At 39.5% G+C, this 19,367-nt stretch overlaps 1 protein-coding gene across 10 annotated transcripts in view; it reads right to left on the minus strand.

The window, feature by feature from the left end:
* Window positions 1-3,825: 3,825 nt before the first annotated feature.
* The window catches only part of DCDC1 (doublecortin domain containing 1), a 490,806-nt gene continuing 475,264 nt past the window's right edge, over window positions 3,826-19,367 (minus strand). For 6 of the 10 annotated variants that reach the window (XM_016920606.3, XM_063783960.1, XM_016920607.4 and 3 more), the window contains 2 exons: window positions 18,740-18,907; window positions 5,331-5,559 (listed from right to left, as the gene is read on the minus strand). In XM_016920606.3, the coding sequence (XP_016776095.1) occupies window positions 18,780-18,907 (128 nt within the window). In that variant the 3' untranslated portion in view covers window positions 5,331-5,559; window positions 18,740-18,779. Of the gene's footprint in view, window positions 5,560-18,738; window positions 18,908-19,367 lie in introns of those variants that run through there. The other 4 variants (XM_009460183.4, XM_016920610.3, XM_016920609.3 and 1 more) reach the window with 3 other exon arrangements.

Genomic DNA, 19,367 nt, shown 5'->3' on the forward strand with positions numbered 1-19,367 from the left:
CTCCATTTTCCAAACTCTTTCTAGCATTTACCTCCCACATCTGGAATCAATCCTGACCAGCAGCAAAATGCTGAACAGCCGGGCTCCTCCCAGGGCAGCCTTTCTTTCTCCCAAGGAGAGACAAGAATACATCGCATATGAATTAGCCATTCTCTTCCAGGGAAAACTGGCAGCAGAGGCAGCTTCTGCATTCTAATTTGCTCACCTAACCCCTTCATCTTTACTTGTTTAAGCAAAATATTTAGTTTAACATTTTCAGTCATTAGAGCTGAAAAAACACACATATTTTAAAACTAGATTTTATTTGTGTTGCAAATTGTGAGTATCCTTCAAAAATATCCCAGCTCGTTATCCCTTTACTCCGTTGGTAGAAAATATTTTTAGACAACAGTCTTAGGAAACATCACTGACTTCCAAGCCTCAGTACCATTGCCCCACCACTGTTGCCGTCACCACTTCCTAGAGAAAAGAGAGTATCAGTTTGCCAATGACAACTAACTCAATTCCAAGGATGATTTAAACATTTGATTTTATGTTATTTTGGGGATTGTTTTTGTTTTTGTTTCTAGATAGTGTGGAGGCCAGCTTCATAGACTTCTAGAATTGCTTTCTAGGGGACAACATTCAGATCCTTGTGAAGGAAATATAGTTAATTTATTATAGATTGTTATTTTCCTTTTGGTGGGGAAAGACTGCATAGGAAAAGCTGACCTCAGGAAACTAAACTCCACACATCTTTTTACAATTATTCTTGAGAATATCTTCATGAAAAAATCACAAAAAGTAAATGGCACCAAAGCTGCTTTCTGACAGCCCCTAAGAAAATATGTATGGGATACGTAGATGGGAAAAGTCAATCTCTTAATTGGATGAACTGCATAATTTTACTAATACAGCCCATCCTGCCCTTAATTTTAAATCATCCAAAGTTTTTTTTTTTTTTTTTTTTTTTTTTTTTTTTTTTTTTTTTAGTTCTAGAAGAAACAGCAATATAAAAAAATTCAAAATGGCCAACATATCTCAAGATATAGCCCTCAGCACCTGCAGGGTGATTATCTCTGCTGACGAAGTGAAATATTACTATGGATAATAGAAAGTTACAAAATACTAGAGAGAAAAACTAATGAGAGGCAATCAGGAAGCTAGAAAGGCAGTTTTCTACAAAAGATTTCCTAATTTAAGATAGTGAATAATGTGCTTCTGCTCCCTTTAAGGTCAATAATCTGATCATCAAGTGTTTTGAGTTGTAAACAATTTTGAAATATCTACACCGCACCGGTAGAGTTGTAAACAATTTTGAAATATCTACACCGCACCGGGCATTGTGCGAAGTCTCTTCTCAAGTTAACACATCCACCATGCTCCCAGCGCGTGCACTAGGCACTGTGGGGATGCAAATGAACTGCAAGAGCCTGCTCTGTCCTTTTCTTACATAACTAGCCAATGCAATGGTGAAACCCCTGAGAAAGCAAATCCAACCTCCGGATTGAGGGGATAAAAACAATGTGAACAGTAAGCTCTTTGAAAAGAAAACTGCTTCCCTATGGTAGAAAATAAGGGGGAAGGGGGCCCATGCAGGGAGCCCAGCAAGCAGAAAAGGTAGGCCCTAGGGAGTGTGATATTACACAGGAACATAATGGGGTTGACTGCATACTTGTCTAATTACTGGAGCTATTAAAATCTCTATAATTTAGATTCAGGCAAAAAAAAAAAAAGGCTCGTATAAATGCACACACATGCTCCCGATTGGATTTTATGAATCCATTCCTCTCGATTCTAAAAGGACACCACCCTGCTGTGTACATGTGGCTGCTAAACCTGAATGACCTTCTCCCCCTGGCCCTGCCCTTGCCCCCTGACTAGTGTACTCTGTTACTGTAATAAGCAGTTCGGTTAGATACGGCGATGCTTGATGGAATCATCTGTGTTGAAGCCGAATTATAATGCCTCAGTCAACGGATTTAATCTAAACCAAATGTTTTGGGATTCTGAAAGCTCCAGGAGCAGAGAAAATATAAGTTTTATATTTGCTGAAGTTCAAACAGAGAGCAGACGGAGAGATTCCAGAAGCTCAGAGAGTGGTAGCAAAAAAAAAAAAAAAAAAAAAAAAAAAAAAAAAAAAAGTGTTGTTTCTCCTGAGTTCAATCAAAGGAACAAGTAGGGTGCACTTTGCATTCACCTTCTCCTTTTGTTTTCTCTTCTATGAACTTTCCTTTCTCTTGACATATTATCTGCTAATGTCAAAATGAACTTGATACAGTAAGTATGTAGCATATGGTAGGTGCTCAATAAACACTTCTGGAATAAACAAATGGGCCATGGTTAGTGTAGGGGTTTAGTGTCCACGCTGTTAGTCTCATACTTCTCTAACCCCTTTCTTAGCCATGAGTTGAGGCAAATTTACTTAACATCAGGGCCTCAGTTTCCAGATATGCAAAGTGGAGCTAATAACAGTTGTGTGGATTAAACAGGTCAATGCATCTAAAGTACTAGCATAATGTCTGATCCATAGATGGTAGTTTCCTAGCTAACCTTCATTAGCTTTCACACCTGTGCTCTTACCTACTGGGCAAGACTTCTCCTCCTGAGAACACTGGCCATTTCCTTTTAACTGGTCTTCCTCACACCCTTCTTTCTTTGTTTTAGTTAAGGATGGGATTTAAGCCTGAAACTTAGACCACCTCTTTGAGAATTCGTCATTTCCTGGGCACCTCCCATATATAAATGGGATATACACATTAATAAACTTCTGTTTGTGTTTCTCTTGTTAGTCTGTCTTTTGTTAGTGGTCTGTCCCAGCTAAGAACTCAGAAGGGTTGAGAGAAAGTTATTTTTCTTCCTCTACAGTACATATGCCTAATTTTGAAGACTACTACTTTCATTAAAAACACAGAAAAAGTGCTTTTCCATGCTTCATTTTATCTGATGATAAAAATAACTTTTTGGGGCTGAAGGGAAATATTACTATTCTCATTCCACAGATAAGAAAATAGATATGTCCCATGGGTGGTGAGAATCAAGCTACAGTTGAAACTCAACTCTACATTTGATACTCAACAAAGGTTTAACGAGCACCTACTGTGTCCCAGGCACCATGCTGGGCTCTGGAAACAAAACAGTGGATAGCGGTCTTGAAGGGCATCTTCAGGATCCTAGTCTAGTGCTCTTAATAATCTGATAATTTAGCCAATGACACTGACATTAATTCATAATCCAATATGTTTTTACATATCAAAATTTAATAGCTTTAAGGAGGTTTCTAAATACCTTAAAAGGAGTCAGAAGACACTTTTTGCAGGATTTATAACTAAAACTACAGTAAACAGTGACTAAATTAACAGAAGTACAGTTGTAACATGACTTGGGAATAAAATCATTGGAAAGTCATCTGAACGCTTGGCAACATCACCATCTTAGATAAGAGATAAATGCACTAAAAGTGTAGCAGTGGAAATAGCTGGGGGTTCCAACCCAAGGTGCCCCATTTTTCCATGGCCAAACAGCAGGGATTTCCAGGTAGGCTCTGTGCGTTTACAGGCCACTCCTCTGCTGAGTTTCAATCCCCAACTGCCAGGCCTGTCAGTGTTCCCTATTATTCTCCTGACAGACAAAAGGAAAGCAGTATGTATTCCTTCTGCCTGTAACAGGAGCCAGCAAAATGGATTTGTGATTGTGAGACATGTCAACTTAATTAGCTTTTTTCCTTCCAGGTAATAAGGGTTTTCTCCAAGGAATGACCAAAATTAACAACGCAGTTTGAGGAAGTTGATATTTCCTTCTCTTTTCCCACTAAAGATTCCTAGATGCAAAAATCACACCCACACATGCTAATAAATCTACATGGTTTATTGTTTTTGAATAAAACAAAATAAGATATTACTACAGAGAAAGTTAGAATCACTTCATCTGACGCGTATTTAGAAATCATCCATTTGAGAAGTCCAGATTACGTATCCCCCACACCTTAAAGATTATGGAAATGAGAAATATCTTCTCTTTTATCAGAACTTCTTTATTTGGAAAGTTCTGTGACAAACATCCACAGTTCTGTGAACAAACATTTTTTGGGCTGGGTGTGGTGGCTCACGCCTGTAATCCCAGCACTTTGGGAGGCAGAGGCGAGTGGATCACCCGAGGTCAGGAGTTTGAGACCAGCCTGACCAACAAGGTGAAACCCCATCTCTACTAAAAATACAAAAGTTAGCTGGGTGTGGTGGCAGGCGCCTGTAGTCCCAGCTACTCAGGAGGCTGAGACAGGAGAATTGCTTGAACCTGGGAAGGGGAGCTTGTAGTGAGCTGAGATCACGCCACTGAACTCCAGACTGGGCAACAGAGTGAGACTCCATCTCAAAAAAAAAAAAAAATTGCATATGTGTATTTTGTGAGATTATGGCTTTCCAAAAGATTCTTAAAGAGCTATATAAACCAAATCAACTTGAGAACTGCTTCATGATTGTCTGTCGAAGTCTCAAATGTTGTCAATTCATCTGTAAGTAATTTCACATAACTTTTGGATGTTTCTTCAAACTTGGGATTTGAAACCAATATGTATAATCATCAAAGATATATTTTAAGGATATAAGATGTCTAGTTTATACCATGACATTTCTTTCATTTGCACAATTTCGAGAAGTGTTTCTTGCCTCTGAAAAGCAGAGAGGACTATCCCAGTATAACTCCATTTAATTTCACTCTGAGGATTGTAGTTTCTGAGCAGCTGACTGAAAGGAAATTCTATAAAGCAGATCCTCTATTCCCATTGTACTGTTGTAATTTTGGTTTGCGGCTCAGGCCAAGAGTAGAAGAACTGAACCTCATGTCCCCATCACGTTGCTGTGGGCTGGGACTGATGAGTTTTATCAGTGAGCCCTTGTGGGTAGAGCTCTGTCCCAAGTAAATAAAACCAAGGGTCTTCCTGCCCTCTAGGCACTTATCATTTAGTTGGGGAGACAAAACATGCATTCAATATATATGCTTTTTTTTTCCAATAAGCCACACGATAAACTGGAAAAATTTAGAGAATGTATACAGATTTCACTGGCATACAAAATGTCTATGGCTAACAATGCTCTCAATTATGGTATGTCATACTATGAATTTATGGATATATTGTCTCATTTTTCAATGTTCATTCTTCAAAATAGGCCCATTGAAAAAACTGAGTTATTTTGAAAGATAAGTTTTTTTTTTATTTTTTATTTTTTGCAGAGGCCTCCACTTTTTATTTCAGTTGTACTCATCTGTCCCACTGTGCAAATGGAGTCACACGCTAACTCAATTCTGAGAGGTCTGGCCAAGGCAAAGAGAAAAGATGCCCAGAGCAGTCTGTTAGAGTTGCATTCTCAGACTAATATCTTTACAGTCTTGAGAAATCACTGTCAGAGTTTATTTAAAATGCAGATTTTTGAAGGATAAATTTTACGACTAATTTTTTTTTAATAAACTATGCAGGACTTGTTATTTAGAAGATTTGCCAAATTTAGAGTCTTCAGTGATGGAAATAATTGGCCTTCTTGTCACAGTCTTCTGTTTATAAGTGGGTAAAGAAAGTTTTCTTTCCTGTAAGGTAGAGAGAGAAACAAATCTATATATATGTATATACATGAACACACGCACACACATACACACATTTATATACACACATAGTATATATGAAGTTCAGTAGAATTTGCTATTGAAAAAATTATCAGAATAGGTGCATTAAACTTGATAGGGTTTGTAAAATTTATAGAGGCATCCCCTTCAAGGCCTGATGTGAGTTATGAAATCTAATTTTGTTTTCATAGCTCTGTGATAAAATTTTATCAACGTTATAAAAGGGGTCTTTACTAAGACTGACCGGAAATCTGAACTATCTGGCCAGGCAATAAAAACACATTCCTTAGCAGCAAAGTGTCAGACAAGCAAGGTTTAACTAAAATTGATCGATAAGTCTTCCTTTTACAGTTGAGTGCATTCAATTTACCTCATAGGATAATAGTTTTTTTTTAATGGTTTTTCCATTAATATCAGACATCAGTGTTAGTAAGGAACAAGAAAGACATAAAAGAGAGAGGCATGTCATCAAGAAAGAATGTTGCAATCTTTAATGGTAGGGCACTTGTGCTATGAAGAAGGCTTGTGTGGGTGAGGTTTGGGGATTTTTGTTACTGATTATTATGGGTTGAATTGCATTCCCCCAAAATTCACATGTCAAAATCCTAACCCCCAGCACCTCAGGATGTGATCTTATTTGGAAATAAGATCATTGCAGATGTAATTAGGTAAGATGAAGTCACACTAGACTAGGGTGGGCCCCTAATCCAGTATCACTGGTGTCCTTACAACAATGGGAAAATTTGGACCCAAGGACACAGGAAGAATGTCACATAAATATGAAGGCAGGGATTGAGGTGATGCTTCTACAACCCAAGAAATGTCACAAGATTGCCAGCTGTTCTTAGTCTGTTCGGGTTTCTATCATGAAATAACATAGACTGGGTAGCTTAGAAAAAATACAAATTTATTTCTCACTGTTCTGGAGGCTGGGAAGTCTATGATCAAGGTGTCAGCAGATTTGGTGTCTAGTGAGGGCTTGCTTCCTGTTTCATATGGTGCCTGGTTCCAATGGTGCCTTCTTGCTGTGTCCCCACATAGTGGAAGAGGCATGGCAGCTCTCTTGGGCTTATTTTATAAGGGCACTAATTCCATTCATGAGGCTACTGCCCTCATGACTTAATTAGCCCCTAAGGGTCCCAGCTCTTACTACTATTACATTGAGGATTGGGTTTCAACATATGAATTTTGGAGGGACACAAATTTTCAGTCCACAGCACCAGCAAATCATCAGAAACTAAGGAGAGGAATGGCACAGATTCTTCCTCATAGCCCTCAGAAGGAATCAGTGCTGCCAACACTTTGATCTTGGACTTCCAGCCTTCAGAACTGTGAGACAATACACTTTTGTTGTTTAAGCTACCCCTCTTGTGGTACTTAATTATGGCACCTACTGTGGTCTGAATATGACTTCCAAAAGTCATGTTCTGTAAACTGACTCCCCAGTGCAACAACGTTGGGAAGTGGGGCATTTTGAGAGGTATTTGGGTCATGAGGGATTTACCCTCATAAATGGATTAATGCTGCTATAAAAAGGGCATGTGGGAGTGGGTTTGCTTTCTCTTGCCCTTCCACTTTCTGCCCTGTGGGGAAGCAGTAAGAAGACCCTCACCATACACCAGTGCCTTGATTGTGATCTTGGACTTCCCAGCCTCCAGAAATGTGAGAAATAGATTTCTGTTCTCACACCTTGGGTTGGGCATCCAAATGTAGCTTACCTTGCCTAACTCAGTTGTCATCAGGAAAGTCATCCAAATAAGCGGCAACTAAACCATAAAAATGATCACTTCAAGGCATCTAGTGAACTCATTTTCAGAATTACCAAGACCACATCTAACATTTCTATTGCACTGAAAACTTACAAGGGGTTTCTAGGGAACCTAAATGGAAAAAGCAGGCTTTGAGGTTAGGCAGATTTGGGTATAAATCCCAGTTCTGCCACTTATTGGCTGGTGCCTTTAGCAAAGATATTTCACTTCTTGAAAGCCCAGCTTTCCCATCTGTAAAATGTAAAAGTAGTAGAAGAAATATCTACTTCGTAGGGTGGTTGTGAATACTGAATGAGACAGACAACATTTATGTGAAAGTCCATTATGGTGCCCGGTACAGGTAGACACTCTAAAAATGTTAGTGCCCTTCTCTTCCTGTGTTGATGATCTCATTTGAGTCTTATACCAAGAAACTTTCCCAAGACTGCAGGAAGGTAAGACTCAAGCCAGGCCTTTGTCTCCAAGTCCAGGAATCTTTCCCTGGAAGGAGTGACCTCCAGACCTTGGCTACCACAAAGTCATGCTATGACCTCCCTCTGTTGTTCTGGTGAGATTTAAATTGGGCTTCTGAAGGTGAAGGTGACCCCGTATGCAGATCCTGGTGAGCACCTGTAGAAAGGACCTACTAAGCAGATGAACTTCCAGGAATCAGCTGGAAGAGAGAGAGAGGAAAAAATAAAATCATATCTTCCTAATCATATCACTGAATTAGAATCAGACTTTTAAAGCTGGGTGCAACTTTAGAGGAATCTGCTCTTTTCATTTTCTAGAAGAGGATGTAGCAGCTTATATGGTCCCTCGGCCAGTCAGCATCAAGTTGGATGATCTCATGAGTCCCAGCCCAATATTCCTTCCATTCTAATTAGTGTCCTGAATACCCACAATGTCAGCTCAAGAATGGAAGAACCAGAATAGATCCAAAGATATGTAAAATAGTCTCAGAATAAGCCTTTGTCATTGAAGAGAAATGTGGCTTTAGTGGAATCAAGATGCTTCCTAACTCTGATTCTTACACCAAGACAAGGTGAAGGTGGATTTCAAAATGGTGCTATAACTACAATTTAGTAGAGGGGGAGGGGTGCATCCATGCTCTTTCATACCTGCTTTTTTTTTTTTTTTTTGATATGGAGTCTTACTCTGTTGCCCAGGCTGGAGTGTAGTGGTGTGATCTCGGCTCACTGCAGCCTCCGCCTCCCGGGTTCCAGAGATTCTCCTGCCTCAGCCTCTCAAGTAGCTGGGATTACAAGTGCCCACCACCACACGTGGTTAATTTTTGTATTTTTAGTAGAGATGGGGTTTCACCATGTTGGCCAGGCTGGTCTTGAACTCCTGACCTCAGGTGATCCACCCACCTCGGCCTCCCAAAGTGCTAGGATTACAGGCGTGAGCCACCATGCCTAGCCCATACCTGCTCTATAGAGAGGGTGAAGTTTGCTCATCTGGGCCTGCAGCACCCAGGAGCTCCTGAAAGAGCTCATGGCAGTTTCAGAGTAGACAGAGGATGTGAGAAGCAGTGACTCTTGTTTGGAAATCTTCTAAATTGGCTGACTCCCATTTACATGCTGTTTCTGGCAGCAGAGATCAGTCTGGGTCACCTCTATGCCGCTGAGTAAATATGCTCAAAATTATTACTATTTCAGACAAATGTTTAACTGTTCTCAGATTATCTATGACACCCCAGGCCAAAGTCACAGCAATCTAACCTGGGAGTGAGTTTACTTTACTTTGTGATTTATGGAATGAGAATTCTGGGTGCTCTGTGGGACTAATTTAATACGAAACATTCAGATGTCTGTCTTATAATGCCATTCATCTTTCCTTAGCCTGCCTGCACCAGGGAGCATGTGGTTCAGAGAGCAGCCTCTCCCTTCTCAGCCACAAATCATCACGCTTGTGAAAGGGGGTGACAAGTCTTCCCTTCTAAGCCAGGCTGCCTGCAACAGGGGGTCTGTCTGGTCTCTGATGGAAGAAAAGTGTTTTCCACTCTTTCAGGCTGTTGGAGTGTTTTGAAAGGTACAGTTGGCAAAGTAGGATTCCTAGTCAACATTGCTTTGGTTTGCCTTTTGGTAAAGGGAATTTAGTCAGTCTGTACTGTCTTATCAACAGGTGCAGATTTGTTTTATAAGAAGGCAATGTGATGTTCTATGGATTGACATAATGCATGTGAGAAGAAAGTTCTACAAAAAGCTAAACTCTGATTCAGTGTAGTACTTACATTTGAAAAGCAGATATTTCAATGCATGGCTAAAAAGGAACAAAAATAAAACTTTTTAAACCAACAAGTTACCCTAAATCTCACATTCATCCAACAAATATTCATGAACGCCTGCTATGTAGTAAGGGCTATTCAGGCACTGGGAACACAATTCTGAACACCCTACTTTCATGGAGTTTGCAGACCAGTGAGAGAAAGGGCATGTCCACAGTGGTAAGTCCTACAAGGGTGAGCAACAGGTACAGGGGGAGCACATGGAAGGAAGTTCCCCACACAGTCATATAAAATGACATGAGAAAGCTGCAGGAAGAAAATGTGCAAAATCATGGAAGTAAGAGAGAATATACAATCTTGGGGAATGGGGGAAAGTTTAGCATGGGTGGAGTGCAGAACTCTGTGAACAAAGGGCTGAGAACCCAGACTTCAGAGCCAGGGGACCTCCGGATTCCAAAGGCCTTTGGGCACAGGGGAGGGAGTTTGTCCTTCATTTTGATGGCAACAGAGGGCCACTTAAGCTCTTTAAGCGAGGAAGTGACATGATATGATTCTTATTCTAGAAAGATCATTCTGGCTACAACATTGACAAAGAATTCGATAGAAGCAAGGCTCTGGGGGTGGGGGTGTGTGCAGTGACTAGTTGGAAAATTAGTGTTATTATATCAGTGAGTGATGGCAGTGGTCTGAAGTCAGATAGGGTAAGTAAAGAACTTTGAAGTACTTACAAAATCCTATAAATGCATCCCATTTTACTCATATTAACAGTTGTATGTTTGTGCAAATGGAAATCAACCTCTGCCATCAAGTCATTTCCTGAGTGAGGCAGAGTCCTGTTGACCCTGGTGTGTGCTGTTGCTGCAGTGCCTGTATTGCTGGTGAAAACTCCCTGAGAAGCCTCTTGAAGACACAGCTTTGGTTAAATGTATAGATGTGGCCCTTATCAACCTTCCCATGGGAGCTGGGTGTTATCTAATGGATAACACTGCTCCATGGGTGTCCTAGAGAATAACGAGTATTTCCAACTCAAAACACAGCAGACCACTGTCACACCCAGTGAACACAACTCATATTTTAACATTAGGAAAGCTGTTGGCAAGTCTGGCCTTTGAGAGTGAGGTAGTAGGAAAGAAAGTCATAAAAATAAAAATTCACAATGGGATTTATCCTATCAAAATGACTACATTAAACGAGAGGCAAGGAAAGGTCTGACAAAAAGGGTTTGACACTGGAATTGATTTGAAAAAATTTCCTGAATGCCAATCAGAGTGTCTTGAGTTTTGCCAGTCTCTGCAACATCCACTTTTTTAGACAGACTTGATTATGTTCAGAAGTGTTACTTAAGATCTCAAATGGTATTCATCCTGATATTGTAATCAAAGTCACAGATTCTAACCTCAATTTTGTGTCAGCTGCTTAGAAAATAACATCAAGGTCACCCCACCAAAGTCAGTTTTAAGTGTATACCCAAGGGCAAGCCTCTCACTGACTGATTAGGAATAGTGACAGCCTAGCTGATTCTATTGCTAATTTCATTCCTCAGTAGTGAAGGGAGAAAAGAACCAAAACAATGGCAGAAATACATGTCTATACTAACAATGCCATGTCCACAGCTTCCTGAGGAAAGATCAGTCCACACTGTTCCTTACGTAGGGAAACTGTGCTTTGCATCATGTGTCCCTGACATCCTAATCTAAAGGAATGAGTAGAAGCCATCCATTCAACCTTCTGTTAGAAGACACAAAGAAAGTAGTTCAGATGGTACAGTGACCCTGAAGCCAAAATAAATATAAAGAGAAGGCAGGAAAAAATATAAACAGAAGCCATTAAGCAACAGAAGCCATGAGTAGGTAGGTGCCATATCTTAGTGTACAACAGAAGAACCCTTGGATAAGTAGAAAATTCACATGAGGACCAAGAAGCACAGAGAAACAGGGAAGTCAAGAGCAGGAATGGCAGACTACCGGGGTGGCCACTGGGACCCAGACAGGCATGCGTCTTGAACAGAGGCCACCACGAAGCCTGTTTGCTGGGCTTTCCTGTGCTTCCTCTCTTCCTTGTTAATCCTCCCAACAAACCTCCATCACCAGAGGTAAACTGAGTGAGTCTCTGTAACTTGTAACTTGAACAAGCCTAACTTAATACACAATGTCTAGTCCAACACTCACATTTGTTCTCTTTACTGGCTTCCCACTGCACTATCTATCTATCTATCTCCCTCTCTATCTATCTTTTTATATAGCACTGATATTATTCCAGCTTGATATATATATCAAGCACTGATATTATTTCTGTGACCTTTAAAATAGCAAGATTTTATCAGCACTGAAGGTAGTTTAATTAACATGGAGAGCTTCAGTACCTCAAACCCACTTGTTTCGCCTTCCAATGTCTGGGTCCTAGTTATAATCTCTGGGTGGTTAGTTCTGACTCAATAACATTTCCATTATTTCTAAGGGAATTATAGTGATAAAACATGAGTACACTTAGTGTATTAAGTACACTTAGACACACATATACATATATATACACATATATATACACACATATATATACACATATATACATACACACACACATACATATATATACATTGCAGTGGGAAGCCAGTAAGAACTAATGTGAATGTTGGACTAGACATTGTGTATTACATTAAGCTTGTTCAAGTTATATATATAAAGTGCACTTATATACATATATAATCTCCCAACTCCTTAGCACTACGTACAAGGCCCTCATAATCAGGCCCATGCATGCCCCTTCAAGCTCATCTTGTGCCTGTTAGTCCAACATTCTAGGCCTATCCAAGCAGTCATAACTATTGCATGCACCTTTGCATGCCCAGCAACTAGAACAGTCCTAGTGCCATTTTGTTGTTGTTGTTGTTTTGGTTTTTTTGTGTGAATTAGTTCTTTTAAGAAAAGTAGCCATGAAGTACTTGAAATACAGCTAGTCTGAATTGAGATGTGCTGTAAGTGTAAAATACACACAGGATATGGAGACCTTAGAACAGTAACAAAGAAATATGCCTCAATAATTTTACATTGATGATATGTTGAAATGCTAATACTTTGGATATATTGAGTTGAATAAAATATGGTATGAAAATGTATTTCACACATTTAACTTTTCTAAAAATGTGGCTACTAGAAAATTTCAAATTACTCATGTGGCTCCTGTGATCTTTCTGTTGGACAGTGGCTACTTTGGACCTTCCTTTGGTAACTTGAGCATGCCACGCTCTTTCCTGATTCTCACCTCTGCCTGGTACTCTGTTCCCTACGACAACCCTCATTCTGCTTCTTTCCATTTGCAATGGCTGATTCATTCTTGTCTTTTAGCTTAACTCACTTTCTTATATAAGGCTTTAAACATGCCATTCATTAAGTATGTCACCCCTACCTCCCCTCCAGTAATTCTCTAACTGAACTTGGTTTCCTTCATAAGACTTAACACAATGTGTAACTATTTATTGCACATAATTATTTTATTTGGGTATTTAACTTCTAAATGCCTCTCCTCCCCAGCACACAGCATGAGCCCCACGGGGACAGGGATCACATCTGTCACATTCACCTTTGCATGCCCAGCACCTAGAACAGTGAGTGCAGTGACTGCCTGAATATATACATATATGTATAAATATATATATTTTTTTCATGTATATATATATATATTCATGCATATACCATGTATATACAAGCTGGTCTCTCTCTCTCTGTCTCTCTCTCTCTCTCTATCTTCTGCATATATATACACACGCACAGTTTTAACATTGGGAAAGCTGTTAGCTGGGCTAGCTTAGAGGGTGGGGTAGTAGAAGATAGAGTAATAAAAATCAAAATCCACAATAGGATTTATCCTATCAAAATGACTACACTAAACAAGACGCAAGGAAAAATTTAAACTTTTATATTTGTATATAAAAATGTATAAATATATAAAAATGTGTGTGTGTGTGTATATATATATATATATAGAGAGAGAGAGAGAGAGAGAACAAACTGGTATATACATGAATTAAGTGTTAGAAAAACTAATTTTCTTTGTATTCTCTGTTTTCCAAGGAAAGTGTCTGTCTTCCAAGGAAAGTGTCTGTCTCTCAAGCTATATGGATTTCATTGGTCTGGCAAGAGAACTATCTTGAAAATTCATTTTTCTAAGAGAATTTGTTACCGAACTGAAATAACGTCCTGTGGATTTTCACACTCTTGGGTGAGCCTGCCAGGGATGCAGGTGCTCACACTTCCTTGCTAACTAGACTTAGGGCAAACAGAAAAGAGAGGTTCAAGTAGCTCCTTCACAGGAGAAAGAGCAATGATGGAAAATAGAAATCCTCTCCTTGTTCCAAAGCTCTCCTTCTTTGTACATATAAAAATGTATAAGAAAACTCCAGGAAGCTGGTTATTTTCCCCACCCTCAAAAGTACTCCGCTCCCTGATATATGTACCACAGCACTGATATTATTCCTGTGACCTTTAAAATAGCAAGATTTTATCAGCACTGAAGGCAGCTTAATGAACATGGGAAGCTTCAGCACCTCAAACTCACTTGTTTAGCCTTCCAATGTCTGGGTCCTAGTTAAAATCTCTGGGTGGTTATATCTGACTCAAGAACATTTCCATCATTTCTTAAGGGAACTGTGATGAGAAAACATGAGGCTACTTAGACTCAAACACTCACATACAAAGCAAATGTTTCATTGTCTTCATAGCCCCTGAATACAGGCTTTGTTCTTAAAACTGGTACTTACCACTTGGGCCATGCCCTGCTGATAATAAACAGCGCTGTCCCTGGCAGGCCTAAAACTCTTGGCAAAGTTTCTTACACTGTGGTCACGACGCGCTTCTTCCCAGGTGCCTGTTAAAATGCAGATTCCTTATACCTTAGGCATAGAGATTATAACCAGTGCTGGGACCAAGCCTGGAAATCTGTATTTTATCTAGCACACCAGGTGTTTCTTGTGCACACTCAAATTTGAGAATCATATTAAGGAAGTATCTCTTGCCAATACACAAATTGTTCCAGGAAACAGTTTTTTCTTTTTAAATGAAAGATGGGATTTAAAGACTCTTAGAGGAGAAAAGCCAGGAAGACAGGAAAAGGCCAAGAGGCAGGGAGGAAGAGGGAGGAGGGAAGAGGGAGAAAAAGTAATGGAAATGAGAACAGAGATATAATCAGATTTTAGATTTTTAGAGGCACTAACCTAGGAGCCCTGGGAAGTTCCCTCCTCTCCTCCACCTCTCTCCAGCATAGTCACTGAGTAAAGGACAGTGCCCTTCAGGAAATTTCCTTTAAAACACAGCTTCCAGTGGTGGCACCAGAGATGACCACCGAACTGCCTCAGTTGGTCTCACACAGCTGACATTCCTGAGCATGTGCACCTGAGCTAAAACCCTAATATCAGTTTCCTACATTGAAATTACTGCTCTAGGACTGACAAGCTAGGACCTGATAGGTCCAACAGCTTGACTGAATTTAATAATAAATACTTATTTATTATCAGTATTTAATAATAAATTGTATCTGCCTGCAAGCCCACAGAGGGATACCACAGACAATGAGCAATAGCACATCCAATTCAGAATCACCATTTTACTTGCCATAGATATAGAATTTCTCATCTCCTTTCTTCCTCTCTCCTTCAACCCAGTTGCACTATGGGCATATGTATTTCCTCTCTCATATATTTCTATTTATACATTTGGTACAGGGTGACAGCCTATTGATAGTAGTTTCATATTCCAGACTCGTAGAATTAGAAAATGCTATAGCTGCCAGCAGGCACCCACTGAATACCTACGGTTACACGGTCAGTCCATTTATTTTCATCAGCTTTCTCCTGAGTGGTCTTCATTGATCTTGCTTTGTAGTTGCTTATGGCCACACAGCCCCAAACCATGCCATTTATGCAGAATTCTAATTTACTGTGTCGAGAACAAAACTGTTACTCTTTCTTTCTACTTACCTAGCCTCGTAGAGGGGACGCGGGGTTGAGATATTTTCAAAGCCAGGAGGGAAGCAGAACCAGCGGTTCAACAGAAACAACTGAGAATCACCACTGAGTCTAAATTTCCCGTAACTGGGGACATTTGCATCTGATTTTGTGATGTACTAGAATAACGCAGATTTGTGTGTTTTGATCATTCGCTTCCAAATGATGCAAAAAAAAAAAAAAATGCTGCCATGGTGAATCACAAATCTCTCAATGGCACTCAGCACACCTGGGCTATTATTGAAGGTTAGCTCACAAATGCTTCAACAGCCACGAGCCACAATTTCTAAGTGAGTCTCTGACAAAAGAGAATATATTTATATTTATCCTTCTGCTGTCATTTGTTTGATTGTTGCTTTGTTTTCTTAATTAGAAAAACAATATTTCGTTATGATAAACAATCAAGGAAAAAAACCGAGATTTAGGGTTATTGCCCTTCAAAGCTACCTTTGCATTTTGAATCATTACTAATATATCCTGTTTTACAAAGCCGACATAAGCATCCAGATAAAATGCTTCTTATTTATAAATACTGTTAGTTATTCTCAGAAAGACTGCCAGACTTTCAGGCATATTGCTTTTAGTTTACTTGCTTAGAAACATGCAACTTTACCCTAACACTTAATCAGGTTACGAAAGCTAGAGAGGTGGGCAGAAAAATTCAGTTCTCCTGAGGAAAATCCCAAATGCTTCTACACTGTTGATTAACATCTGGATCACCTTAAGGGTGTTTGTGAACTAGCAGGAAATAAATTTTTGGAGTAGGCCATGGACTTAGGGATGGTTGCTTTAGTATTTAATAATAAATTGTTTTCAGTTGATAGAAAAATACTGAAATCTGACTTACATATATGAGGCTGATTCAAATTTGATAAACATGTTCCCAAAGGAAATTACTGCATTTATTAAAAGCCTAGATGGCTGAACAGATTTGCAATGGTCTTATCCTATATTCCTTGCTGAAGGTAGAGAAACTGTTCCCCAGTCCACCTTGCAGCCAACCAAAGAGGAAGGTCAAGAGTAAGGAAAGAGCAGGGCTGTTTTTAGTCTAAGCTAAAAGTGGCTATGAACTACCAAGATACCCAGGGCTAGCTGTCATCTACAAAGTAAGTGTCGCTGCCTTGCTGGTAAAATGTGATGTGTTGATGACTGTTACATTACATCTAAAATCCCATTTACTAGTAATAGAAAAGTTCAGTTAAGACTTTTGCCTTATGTCTCCTGATGCTTGATACAGCGTTGTGTGATATTACCAATTTTCGCTTCAGGCGTATTCACATGCAACAGTGACGACTTCACAAGAATTTGCACATTTGATCCAGGGTGAAATTATGCCATTTTCATAGCAAATCAACTTTTCCCTGGCAGGAAAGTGATAGGTACTTTTGCACCTAGAGAGATGTCTTTGTTTTCAAGGAATGAAAACAAAAAATTGTCTATAGAAGGATTGTGATTGAGTCATTCTAGGGAGAGGCCCAACTGGCAAGAGTCCTCTTGGCTCCCTTTCCAACGGAGAGCAAGTTTCTTAACCCTTCTTGTTTTGACTTTCTTGCTTAAAAAAAAAAAAAAAAGAAAAGGCAAAACAGAAGTCACATGCAATCTTTTTCTCCTATATGGCACACAGCTGCATTGGAATACCTTCACATCTCTAACATCACACAACACATAGAGAAAATGTCTGTAAAAGGGCAAATTGCTGTTGATGTAACATGTGAAATTTCACCTCAATGTGCTTTGCTTTTAGTGGTGTCAGAGGCAGCAGGAATTTATTCATGCAGCCCTACTGATTTGCAGACTGGGAGTAAATACTAGGCCTTTTGCAGCGATTACCAAGAGCCCCCTTCAGTAGAAATGATATACTGCCTTCCTGCATCACATTAAAGTGGAGGATTGAGAAGTGAGCCCAGCTGAGCCATTCTGTACACACCTAGCCAGAGTGCAATTTATATTCATACAGAGTTGTGAGTGGTTTTCAGAGGAACACTGGGAAGAAGAGCATTTCTCTGGAAATTTTTCACCAAAAGCAGAAACTAAACTCTGATTTGTAACTGCTATTTTTTTAATGGTTCTGTCTTCTTCTTGTAAATTCTTCCCTACCTGTAGGATTAATACCTAAGATTGCTAGGGATCTCCCTTGATTTCTTTTCAAAAAATAAACCTTCCATAATTTTTCTTTTAAATAGTGCATATATCCTTTCCCTAAGTTTTTGAATTGAGGACACAGTCTATGACTTTTGATCACTGGGCAGATATTGGGAATTGCCAAGCTTTACTCTCATGAACAGAATCTAACTGTACCCCATAAAAGGTCCTGGACTGTTACTACAGGTGAAACTGATGAGAAATTGAAGAAGAAAGCATTGATTTGTGTGGCATTTGGTGGGCACCAGCCATTTCATTTGTATTCAGTATATTAAGGATTTTAATACAGAGGTTTGGAAAATATCGTGGCTGAGCCAGAAAATGTCAGCTAGGGTCAAATTTAGTGTTTAGTGGTCAGAGTCTTTTTGTATTATCAAAACATTCCTTATATGGAATATATTTTCTATTCCATATATGGAATGTTTGATGGAATGTTCGATTATATATAAAAAGTATTTTACATAAGCTATTTGATCCTGTGAAATTATATTTCACTAATGACTAGTAGTTTCCTTCTTTTCTTGGAAGAAAATCCACCGAAGATAGTTATTTTGCTGGCATTATTTTGTCTAGTTTTGTTGCCTTTCAGGAACAAACTTGAGGCATCAAATGTCACTTTATGTAAAATGCGGAGGGTAATAACCTTCAGAAAAGATCACTGGGTGCAGTGGCTCATGCCTACAATCCCAGCACTTTGTGATGTCGAGGTGGGAGGATTGCTTGAGCTCAGGAGTTCAAGACCAGCCTGGGCAACAAGGCAAAACCCCATCTCTACAAAAAATATAAATATTAGCTGGGTGTAGTGGTGCATGACTGTAGTCCCATTTACTTGGGAGGCTGAGATGGGAGGATCACGTGAGCCCCGGGAGGTCAAGGCTGCAGTAAGCTGTGATTGTGCCACTACACTCCAGCCTGGGCGACAGAGCAAGAACCTGTCTCAGAAAAGAAAGAGGGGGGAACTGCATGAAAATAAAAGAGATAAATAATCATAATGTCATAACAAACATGAGTATGTGCACATAGCTATACCAGAAAAATTCAGCAGAAAATCCGATGGTTCTGATTGGAGTTAATTGTGGAGATGTGCCAGAGACAGCAGCTTCGTGGATGGTGACACCACAATGTCTGTGGCTTGAGGGCCCTGCTGCCTTCGGATTCTGGCATAATTTGCTCTGATCTCCATCAGTTGTTTTAACTCTGTTTAAAAAAAAAAAAGAAGTTGAGAGACAAGTCAATGTTATAGAAAATAATTAAAAGTCCAGGATGATGAAAAACTTGAAGACCCCTCACAAATCCTTGGCTCCCACCCTGGGCTCTCTCATTACAACTTTGACTTCTTATCACATGAGATATATTGTTAATAGTCTTTGGATTGCTAGAGAATGGAAGTTGCTAGAGAGGACTTCTTTCCAGGTTTATTACAAAGCCTGAATTGGAAGCTAACCTAGGGCTGGTCTAAAAATTGCACCCACTGAAAAGACAGAAAGCAGCAGTGAGAACAGTGTTCAGATTTTATGGCAAATGGCATAAAACACTCTTTTAATTTTGTCAGGGGTTTGTGTGAAAGAAGCCATTCTAATAGCTTCTGGTTTGTTTTGCAAAATCCAATTGATTTTTTAAAAAACCCGAAGTGATTCTTTGATGAATTTCACATACT

The sequence above is a fragment of the Pan troglodytes genome, chromosome 9 (genome assembly GCF_028858775.2).
Source record: "Pan troglodytes isolate AG18354 chromosome 9, NHGRI_mPanTro3-v2.0_pri, whole genome shotgun sequence".
NCBI classification, from domain to species: Eukaryota; Metazoa; Chordata; class Mammalia; order Primates; family Hominidae; genus Pan; species Pan troglodytes.